General features: G+C 33.7%; 2 protein-coding genes across 2 annotated transcripts in view; both read left to right on the top strand.

Moving 5' to 3' along the window:
* The first annotated feature begins 1,240 nt into the window (after positions 1 to 1,240).
* Positions 1,241 to 2,039, top strand: LOC114578374 (probable WRKY transcription factor 38). Its single transcript, XM_028696804.1, has 2 exons — positions 1,241 to 1,440; positions 1,548 to 2,039. The coding sequence occupies exons 1-2, from the start codon at positions 1,241 to 1,243 to the stop codon at positions 1,876 to 1,878; spliced, it is 531 nt and encodes a 176-aa protein (XP_028552637.1). The 3' UTR covers positions 1,879 to 2,039.
* Positions 2,040 to 7,207: 5,168 nt separating this feature from the next.
* Positions 7,208 to 19,069, top strand: part of LOC110101513 (aminoacyl tRNA synthase complex-interacting multifunctional protein 1) — a 23,263-nt gene continuing 11,401 nt past the window's right edge. Inside the window, exons 1-4 of the mRNA XM_020829435.1 lie at positions 7,208 to 7,431; positions 14,575 to 14,682; positions 14,790 to 14,957; positions 16,094 to 16,159. Coding sequence (XP_020685094.1) covers positions 7,345 to 7,431; positions 14,575 to 14,682; positions 14,790 to 14,957; positions 16,094 to 16,159 — 429 coding nt within the window. The 5' untranslated portion in view covers positions 7,208 to 7,344. The remainder of the gene's footprint in view (positions 7,432 to 14,574; positions 14,683 to 14,789; positions 14,958 to 16,093; positions 16,160 to 19,069) is intronic.

Raw genomic sequence — 19,069 nt, 5'->3', positions numbered from 1 at the left:
CGCTCAGTTTCTATGAATAATTTATGGTCTCCAATTTATAATTTCATAAAATTTTTCTTTAAATCTTAAGGACATTCTTGCTGCATTTTTTTTCTTTCTTTTCATCATTTTAGTTTTTTCTAAATCTTTTGATTTGTTTTTTGATCCATATGTCACCTTCATGAATATAATGTGTAACTATCGTAGATGCACCAGATGATATTAATAAACAAATGAGATTGCAATTGAGACATTGATGTAAATTTATCTGATATGAATGAATGTGATATCATTATTAATAATTAATGTGTATATGGCTGCAACACTCATCATTTTTCCACTAGCTGAATTTGATGCAAAATTAGGAATGGACTGACCATCTAAATATCATGTCGTAATAGATTGTTATAAGAGAAACATAAGCTTTCATATACCTGGTGGGTCAGTCTTTAACGTTAATTAATGGTGTAGGAGGAGTCGTATCTTGTCTTATATCAACAATTAAGGCTTGTAAAATGATTTATCATGGGTGTGTTGGGTATCTTGCTCATGTAGTGGATACCAACAAATCATACCTCATTTTAGATAGTGTTATGGTAAATGCCACTTGCAAGCAGCTCCCCTTTTCGCATGCAACTCGATTGAACACCCTCACACGCGACCTCTCTCTCCAATCACAACAATTAGGCTATTCTCCCACCTCCTCTCATGATTCTCCTGCCCGTGGGTCTTCCTCCTTCCATTTACAATGAAAGGAGACCTAGGGCATCATATTCCCTTCCTCCTTTATTACAGCAACTGTCGAAACCTCATTTCTCTTTCCCCTTTGTTCCTTCTCACAACAACAACCGCCAACGAATGTTCCTCAATCTCCTCTTCTTTTATGGTGAGTTTCTTTCCCTCTCCTCCTATCTTTCCTCCTCTCTTTTTTCTTCTTATGCTTCTAATCACCTACTTAAGAATTCTTTTAGTTACAATGTGAAGTTACATTTGATTTGTATTAGTTTTGTATAGACGTAAAGTTCTCGTAGGATTTTAACTTGCTTAGGGAGGAGGTCTTATTCCATCAAGAAAACCTCTATTCAGGATTCATGCATTAATTGATTAATTCTCCTTAAATGTTGTTATCAACTTCCATCGTGAAATCAATTTCATATAATGTCTTATTCATTATTGATAGTTTTTATTGTTTCTTTTCTTTCCACTTTTCACTAGTGGCCTTCTAATCATGCATTTAATCAATCACCCTCAAACATAGTACATGGAAATATACAATACAACTAGTTTTAGATTTCCACCAAATATTGTCTCGTGGCTTCTATGCTTCTATCTGAAAGAAAGAAAATCTCATTGTAGAGAAGAACAGAAGTCATGGTCCATAGTCACACCCGCTCCTCATTTTGATGGCCATCAATGGAGGAAATATGGTGAGAAGCATATTAGCAATAGTGAATTTCCAAGGCGAGTATCATCCTTATACCATAAAAACTTTTCTTCTTCTTCTTCTTCTTACCTTTCGAATGTTTCAGAATGATAAAAAATCAATTTTTGTGGTCATATATGTATAGGAACTATTACAGATGCAGCCATTTTAAAGAGCAAGGATGCCATGCAACAAAGACAATTCAGCAAAAAGAAGGCAATGATGAGCCGCCCAAGTATATTGTAACTTACAAAATGCATCATACTTGCAAGTCAATGGTGCCCATTTACTCTCTTTTTCTTGAATCTACAACACAGAGTGCCCCAATTATTAGCTTTGCGCCAGGCAATACTCCACATAATAAGCAAACTGAGACTTACAAAGATGAAAATGATTTCAAAAAGCATGATCAGATTATAAGTTCATCCAATGTTCCTATGTTGATTGACTTGAACTTGACCATTGAAAGCAAATAATAATGTAAGTCTCCTAAGGGATCTATTTCTGTAAGCCCTTTCCAGCTTTGTTGTTGACATGATATCTATTTATTTATTTATTTATTTATTTTTGGTGTTTTTTTAACTTGATAGTATGTACATTTATGGAGAATTTCTAAAGTGAGTTATAATAATTTGGCTGATGATTTATGTGTTAATGAATTTGCATTTGGACCCAAGCTTAATTTTTTAAGAGCCTAATTAACCACCTTAAATTGAGATTGATCTTCATATTTGATTTGTTATTTTTACTTCTTCTTCTTCTAACTCTTCTTGGTTGGATGTGTCATACATGATCTCAAACCTCCTCCTATCCATGATGAGGGTTAGATCAATGGCCTCCTGCAAGTTATGTTCTCCTAAGGAGAGGTATTTTTCCTTTTCTTGGATTCTTCTACGAGGAGAAGCTTATGGCCCAATTTTAATTTTTCCATCGTTGGTGGAATATAGACCCTCATCATGGATAGGAGGGATATAGACCCTTCTATAGATTTGGACGGTGAATTCTTTCAAAGTTTCATATAATGATTAGATATCTACCTTTGGTTTCCTTAAGGAGATTGCAAGCCACCCTGCCTTATTGGAGATGATTAAGTAACTATTTATTTATTTCTTTACCAAATCTACCAACTCTTGAGTCTTCTACAATTGTTGATGGCATAGAATAAGAAACAACAAGTTTTCAATCAACAATAAAGACAGAGAAGTATGGCAACTTTGATTATGAAAATGTCAACTTATAATCTTTACATTAAGTCTTCTTTCCTTGTAGGATAGTTGAGTATGAGAATAAGATTACAATCCTTAAATAATCTCAACATCTCCAAAGGGAATTGAATTAACATGTGATTAAACTGCGATGGGTAGAAGCACAAACCTAGATTGGTTAGGGACTTTTTGGGCTCAATAAAATAGAATAATTGGATGGTTATTCGTACGAGAAGTGGATGCTACGCTAGTAATGTATCTATCAAGGATCATAATATAGAGTTGGTGAAAGAGTTATTTTTGAAGGATATTTCATCACTGGGTTGGGCTTAAAAGCACCCATTGTAGTAGGATCAGTAGGAAGTGAAGAGGATGATGCTGTTGAAGAAGATGATGGAATCCAAGTTACAGAAGAAAGAGAGAGAGGAAGCTCAAAATATCTATGGTGTATGAAGAGCTCTCTTTACTAACCTAAACACCCTTATATAGGTGATGTGCAGTGAAGAGTGGCAAGACGATGTAATCATTCAAATTCATCCTTTAACATGATCATGCCTCATCCATACACAAATCTTATCAAACTAGATAATTGAATTAATTATTACCCTTTCTTAGGAAATATAGAGCTTGTCAAGCTTGACATATTGGTCTTGAGGTTAAATCATCTCTAGAGTTTTCATCTCGCATCAATATATTATAGCTTGAGAATTACAAGATTTATCATATTTGAACTAGCATCTGAAGCATCATTCAGAGCATTGTCTTAATTATCATATTGCCCATTGATTACGGAATATGAAGTATTTTGAAATTTATGCAATCAATGATCCACAACCCATTAATTCAAGCTTAATCCTTTAAAATATAAAATCATTCGTCTTCAATTCAATAATATCAACAATCACCCCAGCATCTATAATCTTCCACTCTCAAGGTAATTAAATGAACTATTTTATCATTTTGATATGCGACTAAATATTTACCTAACTATTGATATGTTTTCTTACATGAAAGGAATTTTTAATGTGTCACTAATTACTAGCCATAAACCTCTTAATACTTTGGAAATAAATAAAGCATAGTAGCAATACTACTACAGTGGACATAGATCACTTGGACTAAGCCACTTTAAAACTCAGCCTTTGTGATTTTATTATTCTTAAAGTATTTCCCAATCCTCTTGAACCTCGATATGAAGCTAACATTTTTTGACCATATAATATCAATTTTTGGAATCTTGGTCAAAACAAAGTTTCATCACTTATAGAAAGTCATTTAGAAGCTCAAGCATCATAATCTTTGGACCTCCTAATATTAAGAAGGCTTGAATGGAACTTCTACTAGCAGCTATTTATCAATGTTAGAGGCTTAATGGAGATCATGGAACACATGTTGAGCTAGGAGGACATCATATATATGTCAATTGTTGGTTGATGGTTGATCGAATAAAGATTAACAAATGAGAAATTGAGCATGACATGAGTAGGAGTAGGCATCATGGACCTCTTGAATTGAGAAAGTGATGATGAACAATTGTTATATGATATGATATTCTCTAATATTGTAGTTTCTCTATAGAGAAGTGGCGAAATGTTGTCTCATTGATGGCTGAACTCGAAAGTGATGGTTGATGGCATACAAGAGATAAAAAGATGAACCTTAGGTGCATATGGAGAATTCTAATTAGTTTGTTAAGGAAAATTATTATAGATGAAAGTGATTGATTTGCTCTTTTCAACGAGGCTCGAAATAGTTATGTTGATATGATTAGAAGGAGCAAGGCATCAATTTAGATATGTTTTTTCTTCTTTTTTATCAAATATATCACTCATATATAGCATCAATTTAGATATTATCAGCTAAGGAATCCAAAATATTAGTGCTTCTCTAATTCATTTTCTCATATGCTAACCTTCTTTAAGGATTGATTTGAATCTAATCTATCTCAAAGTGAAAGATTGACAAGACAAAAAATTAGATTTTTCAATGCATGTGAATGGTCCTAATGGAGCATGAGAAACAACTCATCACACATCAACATGATTATCTTGATACATTAAACAATCAACATAAAATCCTATGAAAAAAGTAAATAACTTAAATAGATACAAATTTACTGACTAATCATAATATAATCATCGATAAACCATCAAAAAATTACAATGATCCAGCATGAATCTCAATGCACATTTAAATGGAAAACTTTTGAAATTAAATTCATGAAAAATTTGGACTTTGATTTCAGCAAATTCATAACTAAAATGAAAGTCTCGATGAGACAAATCCAACGACACCAAAATTGCTCCAATCCAAACCCAACTCAGCTAAAAGCAATGATCTGAAACATAGTTGGAAAGTTAAAAGCATAAATTAGGTGATCATATGATCTCCGAATATAGTATGTTTATAGTAGAATAATGTGGCTCTTCAACATCAACATTTGTAACTTATACCTATTAAAATCTTTTCACCTGGCGAAGGCTCTGCGGTTTTTCCCTTTTCGGGTTTTCTACATAAAAAAAATTCTTGTGTTTTCAAGCTCTCATTAATCTATTTTTTGTGCTGGATACTCGAGCATTGTTAAGACGAATAATTCTCTCACTCTATCGCAACGAATCTACCAGCTCACAACAACTACTATGTATACACAAAATAAATAAGACCAAACTAGTTTTTCCAAGAAAGTTTATCATTACATAACTTACAAGATTTTTCAATAATAATAAATTTTATAAGAAAACTTTCATAGAATAAAATTTCAAAGAGAAAAAAAAAAAAAAGGAGTTATAGAAGCTAATGTGACTAATAGGTAAGATTATTTAACAGAAGCTTAAGTTCTTTACTAATCCTTACTAGTAATGACAAAGATGCATAAAAAACGAAGAGTGGATGCAAGCATACAAGATTGTGTTCTAAATGAGCTGAACTGAAATTGAGCCAAATATGACCCCCCACCCCTACCCCTTATTATACTTAAATTTGGTTCATAATCTAAAAAATTTTTAAATATATAAATTTGTCTATTTATTATGTTAATCAATTATGTAATAGATTGTATCAAGTCATAGCCTAACTTATTAAAAGCTCTCTATCACATTAATTTTTATTTATTTAATTTACAGGTATTTATTATTTAAATTAATATAATAACCGACAAATCATGTAATGAAACTTTTTTCACATTGAAATGAATTATTAATATTATTGATTTATTTATGTGAGCTTAAGTCTTATAATCAATTATATCATTAAGGTTTCTTTTGGGACAGCTTTTTTCCTTGTTTCTTGAAGCAGTTTTTTAGTATAAAAATTAAATTTTTTGTACTAGAATGCTGCTTCAAGAAGCAGTAAAAAAGCCGTCCCAAATAAAGCCTAAATTTTTCATTATAAGCCAATCACATTAAAATATATTATTAAAGAAAATTAGTTTAGATTTCATAAAATTTTCAGTAGGATTACAATTTTCTTTTTCATTTGAAAATTTTATATAAGAAAGCTTTTTAGCACATTTATATTTATAAAAAAAAAAGGAGAAATTAGGTTTTTCGATTGACTAATTTTTAAAAAAATTTAAATTTATATAATAATTAAAGTTAATAAGCAATTATATTATATTTAGCGAATTTGAGTTTAATTCTTATTCTATTGGATTTATTGAGTTTTTTTTTTTCCATATGATTTCATATTACTTGATATATTGATTAAAAAATCAGTTGTTTCCTTCCAAATCCGAGCAAAGTTGGAAAAGTAGGAAAAGCTACGATTTAGCTATGCCACGGCCCATAATCATAACCCGGATAGGAGAGTAGATAAATCAAGCTGATTTGTGAGTCAGTTTAAGGTTTAGTTTGGGACAGTTTTTTGTTGCTTCTTAAAGCATCTTTTTAGTACAAAAAATTTAATTATTGAACTAAAAAGCTGCTTTAAGAAGCAGCAAAAAAGCCGTCCCAAACAAAGCCTAAGCTTGGCTAGAAAAATGACTTTTCAGCTGAACTCGATGCACTAAAAAGAGAAGCTTGAGCTAGCCCACTCCGCTCATTAGTTCGTGAACATACCCGTTTAAAAATATTAATATAAAATACATTTAAAATATAATAACAATCAAGATTATGAGTACAAAATTATAAAAATTGTTTAAAATATATATTTAGCATTTTTATATTAAGTGATTCTTTATTATTATTATTTTTATATTTTTCATTATTTTATCATTGTATTCTATTTCATAAAAACGAGCCGATTGATCAGCTGGGGTTCGAACTCATAGAATAAAACTCTACATTGAGCTCTAACACATTAAAAAAAAATTATTTGTATTAAAATTATGTTATTGAGATTATCTTGAGACTGCCTAAAAGTATTAATTTAAAGTTTAAAGTTTTTAAATTGAATTTAAATACAATTAGAACCTAACCATCATAAAAATCATTATTTTAAAATAATGATTTTAATTAATACTTACAACTTACAAGCACATCATACATGCAATTAAAATAAAAATTATAATTATAATTTTCTTAAATCACATATATGTATACACTCAAAATTGATCGTATACATTAATTTATGCTAGCGAATTTTGGTTAAAATGAAATTATGAATCATTTATCGAAATCTAACCTTGCTAAAACGACCGTATACTTGTTCTGTTCCTCTAGGGCGATTCCGAGGCCAAGGCCTATGATCCTGTTGGTTCCATCCGCCGTTGTTTGTGTGAAGTGAGAAAAGACATCGGACATGGAGGTCAATAGCTCTGAAGGATTCACTTCCAGGAGGAACAAGGCCATCGTGCACGCTCTTTGCAAGCGGCTTCTCCTCGATCCGGTAGGCGTTCAAATCACAAAAATCGTTATCCCAATATCTTATTTGCTTGGTAAAATCGGCATCTTGTTGTTCTCTATCTGATTTATTTCAGCCCTGTCTGGTAAAAAAATATATCCTTTCAACATTCTAGTGTAGGATACAATAACCTCAACTTTTAAGAAATATGTTAGATTTCCCACATCCTTGATTTCAAAGTTTTTGGCTTAAAGTTGTGAATAGAACGCAAGGGAAATCTGTGATTTCAAAATATGCATTCCTTCTTTGATTTCAAGTTATGTACACTTTATTTGTTAGGAATTGTGAATAGAATCCAAGAGAAATTTTCATGTATACATCTCATCTTCAAGGTCCCTATTAAGAAAGGCTTTTTTAACATCAAGATGATGTATTGGTTCATCAACTTCACTTTTTAGGGATTGGAGGATTTGAATGGTTTTGAGTTTAGCAACATGTGCAAAGATCTCTAAGTAGTCTATACCATATGATTCAGTGTACAACTAGGTGGGCTTTGAATATTTTTTATATTCCCAACAGCTTTATATTTAGTTGTAAATTGCAATTTGCATCCAACATTTTTCTTACCTAGATGTAAATCCGAGATCTCCCATTTTTTTTTCTAAATCTTGCTTTTTTTGAAAGCGATAACTTTCCAATTAGAAATATTGATAGCATTGTGGATGTATTTAAGAACTTGTTCTTGAGTAAGATTGCTAATAAAAAGCTAAAACATGGATGAGAGGATTAGTATAAGAGATAAAGTTATGGATATGATAATTGATGTAAGTTTTTAAACCTTTTCTTTCGGCAATATGTTTTTCAAGGTTATTATAGAAGACTATTGAGTTCTGTAATATCCTTATTATCTTGTGTTGTTCATGTAAATATTGAATAATGTACAAACTTATGGTCTTGCTTTTTGCATGCAGGATCAACTTGTGGCTGCTTCCTTCTACATTATGTCATTAATTTTTTTTTATTATTTTGAGTGGAAGGAAGGTGATGCAATAAAAAAAAAAAACACCGACCAGATTGCAAACAAAAAGACAATTTTTTTTTCTTAAAACATAGACAAACATAACAATATTATTAAAATAAAGACATATTACAACTAATAAAAACTTGAGAAGAAAGATACAAGTGGCATGAGAACTGTGGAGAGAAGAAGTAGGTAGAAATCCGAGATGAATTTTTTAGAAGATAGGGAGTTAGAAGACAATAGCTCACAAGCTATGTAAGCCTGTAAGTTTTTGTTCAAAACACACTTTACAATTCACTATCTTCTTTTTTTCAAAGGAAATTAGCCACCTTATATAGGAGAAAAAGGAGAAAAATGTACTAAATGCTCTCATTAATGAGCCACCCAAATTAACCAATAAAAGTCTCTCAAGCTAGCCCATTTAATAAAAAGTTAATGCACTTAGTATAGGAAATCAGCAAGGTGGAAATTGAACAACCACAATGGAAAGAAAAAATAGCCACATTGGAAGACCAAACAACCACCAAAAACCTCTCCAAATCAGCACCTACCTTGACTGCAACAATTCTCCCATAGTGGAAGAATCTCATCCGCTGATGAGAATGCCTCAGAACTTCCATGATGTTCCAAATGCACTATTTCTAATGGGAGATCTTTCTCTTGAATTGGAACTTCGGCTTGTTGATTGTTTTGGTAATTCTTTTTTTTAATAGAAAGGAAGACACACACACGACAACCTAAGGCTCTGGTACCAAATTGATGCAATAAAAAAACACCGACCATATTGCAAACTAAAAGATAACTATTCTTCCTTAAAACATAAACAAACATAAACATGATAACAATATTATTAAAACAAAGACACTACAACTTATAAAAACTTGAGAAGAAAGATACAAGTGGAATGAGAACCATTGAGAGAAGTAAGTAGAAGTCCGAGACGAATGTTTTAGGAGATAGGGCGGTAGAAGACAATAGCTCGCAAGCTATATAAACGCGCAAGTTTTTGTTTGAAACATTTTTCACAATTCACTTTCTTCTTTTTTTCAAAGGAAATCAACCACCTTATATAGGAGAAAAAGGAGAAAATGGAGAAAAATGTATTAAATGCTCTCTTTAACGAGCCATCCAAATCAGCCAATAGAAGTCTCTCAAGCTAGCCCATTTAATGAGGAGTTAATACACTTAGTATAGGAAAACAACAAGGTAGAAACCAAACAGCCACCATGGGAAGACAAAACAACCACATTGGAAGACCAAACAACCACCAAAAACCCCTCCAAATCAGCACCTACCTTTGACTGCATCAAAAGGGGAGACAAGTTGATTGCAGAATTTTCAATGGCTTCTTTTGAATTGTGAGTGTGATTAGTGATAGGAATTACAAGAATAAGATTTTACAATTGATATTCTTTGGTAAAGTCTCCTCCTAAATATCTGATTTGAGAAAGAATGATCGTGTTTCAAGGAAGCTCACATTTATGGAGTTTTAGAACCGTTTGGTAGTAGACATTTATATCTCTTTTGGTTGGTGGATTACTTGATAGAAATACATGTGATAGCTTTTTATTTATCTTGCTTCTATTGTGGGGATGATGTGGACATAGACTAGCATCCAAAATTTTTGTTATAGGAAGAATGAAGATGATTCTTCTGTTGTGATAAGCTTCATGAGGCTAAAAATGGGGGTTTTGAATTTGAGAATATGAGATAGAGCATTCAATTTATGACTTAGGCTGCAGTTAACACTTTCACCTTGAAAATATTTTGAGATAAGGCTGGTGAACGTAAGAGGTTTGGCTACATCCAAGATACAGATGTTATTCATTTCAATGACTCCATTTTGTTGAGCAGTGTGAACACACGAGCTTTGGTGAATAATTCTTTATTTTGATAAACAACCACCCAAGACTAATGCAAAATATTCTTTAGTAGTATCAGTTTTTAATAATTAGATTTTTGTTTGTGATTGGGTTTGGATCGTGGTACTGAAGTGCACAAAAATTTATCCAACTTCAAGAATTTTTCATCAAGAATACCCATGTAGCTCAAGCGTAGTCATATATGAAGGGGATGAACTATCTTGATAATGTTTATATTTTTTACTTTAGTGGTTAGTTAGATATCATAGTGGTTGAGTGAAAATATATGTGAATATTTATGAGGTAGTCTGAGATAATGTTTCTGAATATGTTTTGAAAATTGTCAAATTTTACATTATACATCTTTGGAGATAATTTTGACAAGTGGAGGAAACAATTTTCTAAGTTACATTAAATTTGGGTTGCGGAGAAGGCAATAATATAACATAAACTCAATTTCTTTATTGAAATTTAGATTGATGGATGGTGTGGTCTTTAGAGCTTGAAGGGTTATTAGGTTTTAGGAGTTAGAATTTTGAGCCTACTTCAACAATATCAATTGTCTTCCCTGAATTCAAGTCCTTAAACAAACGTATGTTTGGTGAGAATTTAGCAATCCAGTGATGATCACAGGTAAGTTTATTGACATATAACCAGTTGCAGTCTAGGTTATATAAAAGCATGGCTGAGATGAGTTTTAAGAGGTTAGAGATTGCAACAATTCCTATTTCTACAACATCGGCTGTAATTCTATTAACAATTTCATAGATAGATATTTTTTTTACACTTTTCAAGGATTTTAAAGAGAGAAATGTCACCTGATTAGAGACTCTAGAATCAACAACCCACATACCTTGTTGAACCTTTTTTTACATTACGGGCAGAAATAATCTTATTTGATTATTCTCAGAACATGCTTTAATGGCATGAAGAGTTGGTTGAAGGATGTGTTATTCTTGGATTGGAGTCTAAAGAAGTAGATTTTGGATTCTGAAGAACTGAAGAAGTAAATTTTTGAGAGCAACTTTTTGTTCCTTGCTGAATTTGCTTGGTTCAAGGGAATTCAAGTATTTGGCGTTAGTAGATACATGCTTTCCTTAACTTCCTTTAGTATGAGAGTCCTGATTTGACATCCAATTTTGAGATTTTTCCTAAATCTCCCAACAGGTTTCTTTTGTGTGACCTAATTTACAAGAACAACCACACTTTGACATTTCTTTCTTTTGTCTAAAGTCAGTTGATTAAGATTTTTAGAAATCACCAGTCATGAGAGTGTATCATTCTCCAGTTGATAAGATCTATGTACCATCATCGCTTGAGTTTCCACCAATTGGACCTTAGATAAGGACTGATATTATATAGAGATTTTGCGCCAATAATTCTCCCTCAAGCTTCATCAAGATCGTTGCTTAGTCCCTGAGGAACTTAAACACCAAGTTTTTCTTGATGATTGATTTATACAGTGTTTCATCATCAGGGTGATTCCAATCATGTTGTTCAAATGGATTGAGTCTTTACTATTGACTTTGAGAGAATTGAAGTATTGAGTGGCAGAGATATTACCTTGTCGTAGTTTGTGGAAGCTTCTTTCAACCGATAGGAGTTCTAATATGCTCTCAGAATTTGAGTAAGTTTCTTTAGCAATTTCCAAATCTCGATGACAGTATAGTAGAGTAAGAAATTTTCTCCTATTTTGATACCATGGAGTTCATAAGTTATGCCCTTACCATAGTATTTTTGGATTTCTGGATTTGTAGGCTGGATCTATTCTTCTTGGGGTTGGTCTTGATCTCGTGTAGTAGTCATATTTGCCTCTGCTGCATATGAACACCATTTATTGTGACCATTGGAGATAATTGTGGCCATTTTAGTTGTGACCGGCTATTGAGATCAAGTTATTTCTAGCTCCATTAGAGGGCCGATTGATGAGAATGTCTATATTAGAGTGGACTGTAAACATGGAGGGTTGCCTTCCAACTGCCATTTTGGATTTGGTCATAAGAATGGTTATAATGAAGGTTTGAGCAAAACTAGTTTTGATACCAAGAGAAAAATAGAAACTTAGTCCATGGAGGGAAAATTAAGGCATGGTGAAAGTAATTCTTCATTCTTTTCATAAATTATGTTCGGAAAAGCAACAAGGAAATGCATCAAGTATACCTAATACAGGAATCTCACTAATACAATATATCAGAATTTAAACTGCAAAATTGTGAGTGTGTTAGGGATTAAAATAAATGGAAATAAAGTAATGAGAGGACCAATTCATGATAACATCAACAATAAGCTAGCTGCCCCCCATATATTAATGAAATCTCTCCAATCATTTGCACCCTTCCTAGAAATAAACAGTTGCAACTGGCTGCCTATAAGATGTGCATAAATATGCCATTTCATGAGAATTAAATTATGAAATATGTTGGCAAATAGAGCAACCGGCAATTATATGTTTCCGAATCAGCTTGGGATTAGAATTTCTTCACTATCATCATTCTAAACCTTATGCAAAAACTTTCTAGCATAACCCACCAAATTGACATAAAAATATAATGCATCTTTTGTTAGTCATACAATATTTTGGAAAATATTATCTAAACCATCTAACCAATATGATAATGTATTTTTGTTGAACATTATAAGCGGGACACTAGTCATGTGAATGTAGATATTATCATAATGTAAATCATGAGAGTATCTTTATTGCTATTATCTACAAGTAATTGAATAAGTTCTTGACATCTTTCAATATTTCTAGTAAAATCATAACTGAGTTATTAATCTTTTAATTAAATATTTACATCATCATGATAATATTATTTTTTTACCTATATGTAATGACAATGGTATGTAGATATGTCAGCTGGACATCTACAAGATCTACAACAATATTGTGGCTATGTGGAGGGGTATGCCAATTTATTAAGTTGACAATAAAATTTACTCGTATGAGCAATTCAAGTATTCTTAACAATCAATTAAGTTAATGCCAGTATCAAGCTTACATCTAAGTATATTATGCAGTTGTTTGTATAATTCTTTGAAAATAATTTCATTTTGGGGAGAATAAAAAGGATGGTAAAAACATGTAATAAGATTCAAATTATTTTAGCAAAGGTTTCTAAAGCATTACTATGCATGATATGAGATTTACCAAATGGCATAAGGTTATGTTAGGGTCCATTCAGGTGATAAGTAATGTGTACTCCAGATGTAGCATGGGGAACAAATGGAGATGATTGAGTGTTCAATACCATTTGAGTTTTGAATTTGTTTTGTGAGTTGTATGAGGTGTAGAAAGGTTGTTGACTTGGATTGGGAGAAATTGGAGGGCTGGTTTCAGTTTATTATGATTTTGGGATTTAAATTTGAAGTGGAGTGGGGAGAAATTTTGGGAGACTAAACAAGAATCTGTTAGGTTTTGTGGAGAGTTTTGGCATAGAAAGAGGAGAGCCATATGAGGGGAAAATGGCTTACGGTGAGTGGGATTATCTTTCACATGAAAAGAATTTTATTGTCGTATATGTAAGTGTGAAAGGGAGGAATCACTGGAATGTGGGAGTAAGTGTTCTAGTTTTGGAAAAATTGACAAAAATATTTAATGTAACTTAATTTTAAATTGACCTTGTCTATGAAATCATTCAAAATTGCTAGCTCTGATATCAATTGGATCATGGCCATGAAAATATATTAGATAAAATGAAAAGATTAAGAAAAGCAACAAGCTAAGCAAGCCTTACATATAAATAAGGAGACTGCCTCATGGAAGGATTTCAGGTCTCATGTTTGATCAATGATTTAAATCTCAGAATAAAAGAATAAATAGGGCCTATTTTTTCACAAGAATAATTTTGTTTATGCCATAAACTATCTTACATGACTCTAAATTGCCTAATTGATAGATAGGACAAATAATAAAGTATTAGCGAATCACGAACAAATTGATAAGAAATTGTTAATAATTTGTTATCAAATTACTAAAACATTTATGACATTGGATATAACAATCCTAACAAAATAATGAAATGTAAAGATTTAAAATAACCCATATATTCATAATCAAATGAAAATTCATAATTTGTCCCATCAACATTCATGGAGGTTGTACTAGCTTTCAGACTCGTTTCTGTTCAAGTTAGACTGATTCAAAGCACTTCCCAAGCTATGTCTAATGCTGCTATGCGGTTGGCATATCTTTGTTAACTCTTTATTTTTCCTTGTTTTTTATTGAGATGCGACATTGTTTTTTTATTGCACATCATACTTTTGTGCACTATTGTCTGATTCCTTCTCTATCTAATGTCACAGGAGAATTTATTTAGCGAGAGTGCTGGGACTTGTGACATTCCACACTTAATCTCAAACATTTTCCAGTCATCAGCAAATGATACTTCTTTCTCAAAGAATCAAGATGAGGTTATTTCTTGTTTGGTATTTGTGGTGGAATGCTAGATGTTTTGGGGGCATTTCAGTTTTCAACTGATATTGGATTTTCTTACTTAACATTTTGAATTATTGGCTAGGTGATGAAGTGGGCAACCTTTGCTAATAATGTACCTGATAAAAAAGATGCTTATCACGCTGCTCTTAAAGATTTGAATGAAGATTTAGTCCAGAAATCGGTTCTTTTGGGAGGATTAAAACCCTCAGTAGCTGATATTATTGTTTTTTCAGCTCTGCATGATTTTGTGGTACTTACTTTTTCTTGAAATATAGATTTGGAGAATGATGTACTGGATTCTGTTTATATAAAGCTCACATTATCTCTCTGCTAACACGCAGTCTGCGGCTTCTTCTGCTATATGAATGCTGTATAATAGAAATAGTTGTAATTATGCATAGTTTGAGCACTATCTATACTATTTTTAGCCAATTCAGTGAAATAGTCTCCATTATCATATGAGCGCAAATTTAATAATACAATAAGTTTGTACATGTAAAATATTTTACAAAAGGGGAATTATCTCTGTGCATCTAATCTGCATTAAGTTTGTTGGTCAAATGGTGTGGTGTATAAAATTTTCTTGCGCGCACTCATCATCATTGGACTGTATTGAGAAGTATCAAGTGGTGGACACTAGTGATTTGGATGCATGAAAAAAACTTACAGAATATTTCAGAGTCAAAGCATAGAAAGATAGGTTGCATTTTTGTTTGCTACTTTTCTCTGTTATCCATCTTACAAAAACGAAATCAAGCTCTGCCATCTTATGGATGTGAGTCTTTTATCAGTCATCTTTATTGCTTTGTCATTCACATGGTTTGTTTGGCAATTCTCATATACTTCAATATAAATGGAGATGGCATTCCTTGATATTTGGAGATGAACTAAAAGCCAATGAGCCATTTCTATGAGCTTATCATGAACTGAACAAGTCATTCAGCAGCAAAGCATGTTAAACTTAATCAGAAAAATATTATTTTTCAAATTCGTAAGCAATGCTGCTTTTAAATGATGTTAGTTTCTTATGAATTTATGTTTGTCCATTTAGTCTTCTGTTTTGGCTAATTAGGGAACCAGTCTCATCTGTAAGGGAATTTTTGTAATCATTTTCACGGAATTTTATCTAAGGAAAGCATGTCTGTGTTGAGCCATTTGGCCTGTTCCTTTTCAACTTAATAACTTGTTTTCCTTGTGCTTTTTATTTTCATGCATTTCTGTTTGGTTTAGATTGCTAATAAAACATGCATTTATCCATCTTGTTATTAGATTTTTAATTGCGTTTACTTTTTTGGTATTGCTATCACTATTATGTATGCAGGGACACTACATCTCAGTCCTTCAGGCCTTTTTTTCTGATTATCTTTTTGTGTTGCTTCATGGTAGAGTCACATTTCTAATAAAGAAGCACAAAACTACCCACACGTGATCAGATGGATGGACTATATCCAGGTAATATTTGGAAATCCTCTTTTGTTTATCTCACTTTTACCTGTACTGTGCACTTCCTTGGAGGGCTACACAGTTGTTAGTAACATACAAGATTCTATCTCGGCACAGGGATAAACTAAAATTATCTAATTTCTTCATATTAGACAGTGCAAAAATTTAGTAATAGTAAACCGATGTCATCCACGCAAGAAAGTAACTTTTTTTTTTCAATGTCACTTGAAATACAAAGTCTTTATCCAATTTTTTTTGTTAAAATTCACTTCTATGCCTACCTTTTTTCTTTCCAATGTAGACTTTCTTTGGTCAACAAGGATTGAAGAATGCTTGATGCATTTCATAAGCTCACTTGTCTGAAATCTGTTATTGTTTTGTATCAATGCTCATTTCACAGTTTTGCATAATTATAGGACACGTTTGAAGTTCGTTCTCTGCATTTCTCAGTTGTTGCTTTCATTTATCTGTTTACCCTAGTCCATTGTAAACTTAAGGTTCTAAAGTCATTGTTAAAGCAATATTTTGCTATGACCTGTTCAACTGCTGCATTCAATGTGTTAGTGGATGAAATCATGTTATGGGATGAGCTTATAGCTTTCATTTCCTTCTCAGGAAGTGGAAATATTCTTTCTTCTGATTTAGGGTGCGTTTGGGACGGCTGTTGCTGTCGGTAAAGCATGTTGTGAAATTGTTGTACATAAAACTGCTTTTTTAAGTTGTTGTATAGAAATCAGTCAATGTTGTTTGGATAGTACTACTGTCGAACTGCTATACTGCTGCTGTTTGATAACAAATTACCTTGTTACCCTTACATATATTAAGATGAATAAAATTTGTTAAAATTTAATTTTTTTAACTCTTTATGTTAACAATTTTGATGTAAAATATAATTATTTTAACTTTTGGATACCTCGATCAACACCGTCTGCTTTGTTCTCTGCATACGAAATTTCTCCAGCAACCGCTGCCTAGCCCTATCCCTCACCGTCAGCTTCAATGGCGTCAGCACCGCCCTTTACACACTCGTCGCCAAAGCCATCAACGGTTCTCCTTCTTCCTACCTCCTCCTCAACGCCGTCCTCCCCGTCCTTACCTCCATCACCGCCCTCATTTCTATCCTTCGCCAGCCGCCACCACTCTCCACTTCTTCCCGCCGCCGTGACACTCACATCTTCTTCCTCCTAAATTCCATCGCATTTCTGACAGGCCTCTATCTCCTCCTCCTCAACCCGGCCGCCCCCAACCCTGCACCTCACGCCTCCTCCTGGCTGGAGCTGTAATCCTCCTCGCCCTCCCACTCACCATTCCCGGCATCGTCGTTGCCAGAGAATAGGCTCTCCGCACCATCTATTCCAGCCAGTTGGAAGACTCAGAAGAGTACCAAGACATACTAATTAAGGAACTGATCCCTGCAGGCGACGGGGAACTGGTTGAAAACCAGAACAAACCGGACATCAACGACGAGCGAGGATCTCTCTGTTGCTGCTTCTGCAATGCGTTGATGGCAAAGACATACTAATGGCCATGTGGCGGGCAGTGGCGTTTGGGCCTTCGAGAGTGCTTTATACGACAAAGGAGGAAGAAAGGGAGGGTTTGGAGTTCGAAGAGAAGGAAGAAGATGATTTGTTCGCGACACCGTGCGAGTCCCCGGTGTTTTACACTCCGGCTTCATCTCCCGCTCGAGCGCCGGAAAAGGAAGGGGCTGTCGCCGTCTGGGTTTCGCAGCGATGGCGACAACGTAGAGGAGAAGGTGAGTCGAGATGGATGAGCTTGAGAAGGTCGACGTTGATCTGCAGCAAACATTGTGATTGGATTTTTTCGTCATTTACGCCCTTCATAACGGCGGAAAGCAGCAACCGCAGCGGACCGCGGGACGCAATGAATGGTCGCGAGAAGCAGCAGCGGGCCGCATAAATTTTTCTAACGTTGTTCTACCGCAATGCCCCAAACGCACCCTTAATAAATTTTTCTGAAGCAAAGCAGCCGTGAAGCCGTCCCAAACGCACCCTTATACATTTTAGAGATTAAAGTGCCTTCTTGTTGAAAATTTTTCTTTTCACCATTAGCATGATTTCTTTATTCAGTACAACAACAACAATAACATCAAGCCTTTATCCCACTATATATGGTCGGCTACATGAATCCTTTTTCTCCATTGTGCCTTGTTAAAAGTTAAATTATCATTTAAATCTAATAAAGAAAGACCATGATGTGAAACAACATGCGATGGAAACAAGAACTGCTTGGGAATTTTAATATAAGATTGTTAAAGCTTTGCTAGTTATAAAATTAATGCTTACCCACAGTAAGTTCTCGGAATTATCAAATCGAAATTAAGTAAGGCATGAGGTTATATCTAGATTAATGGGACAATATCAAATTGATGACATAAAATTTGATAGTAACGTTATGGAGAGAAACAATAATCCACAATTAACAAATAGAACTTCTCACCTTGGGTCTCTCACTCACTCTCTTGTTGGTGGCACTTTTGATGGGGGAAGATTGAGAGCAACCAAGTGATGCCACTAGAAGACAATGGCGCACAAAGTGTAGTCCGTTGGAGTGGTAGTCGGTGGCGGGTAGTCCATGGGATGACTAGTTAGCACCCAACGTCTTGTCCGTTCTTCCTTGATCGTCAAAGGTGAGAGAGGCGCCTCGGGTGTTGGAGGAGAAACGGCCAAGAGGAGGCGGGTTGGGAAGGTTCGGCCAAGGTGGGGGAGAAAGAAAACTGCAGGAATTTTCTGCAGGAAGTTATTTTGAGGGCTAATTGAAGGGATTTAATTTGAAAATCAAATTAAATCCAAGAGGAGAAAGGGGCGGTTAATGGAGAGGGTAGGGTTTAGGGGCTGAATTTGAGGAGTTATTATGTCATTTGGAGGTGAGAGAAGGCCATTAGGAGTGGCCGGCCATATG

The sequence above is a fragment of the Dendrobium catenatum genome, unplaced genomic scaffold (assembly GCF_001605985.2).
Source record: "Dendrobium catenatum unplaced genomic scaffold, ASM160598v2 fragScaff_scaffold_847, whole genome shotgun sequence".
Taxonomy (NCBI): domain Eukaryota; kingdom Viridiplantae; phylum Streptophyta; class Magnoliopsida; order Asparagales; family Orchidaceae; genus Dendrobium; species Dendrobium catenatum.
The sequence above is the reverse complement of the archived record's forward strand: the minus strand, read 5'-3'. Positions and strand labels throughout refer to the sequence as shown.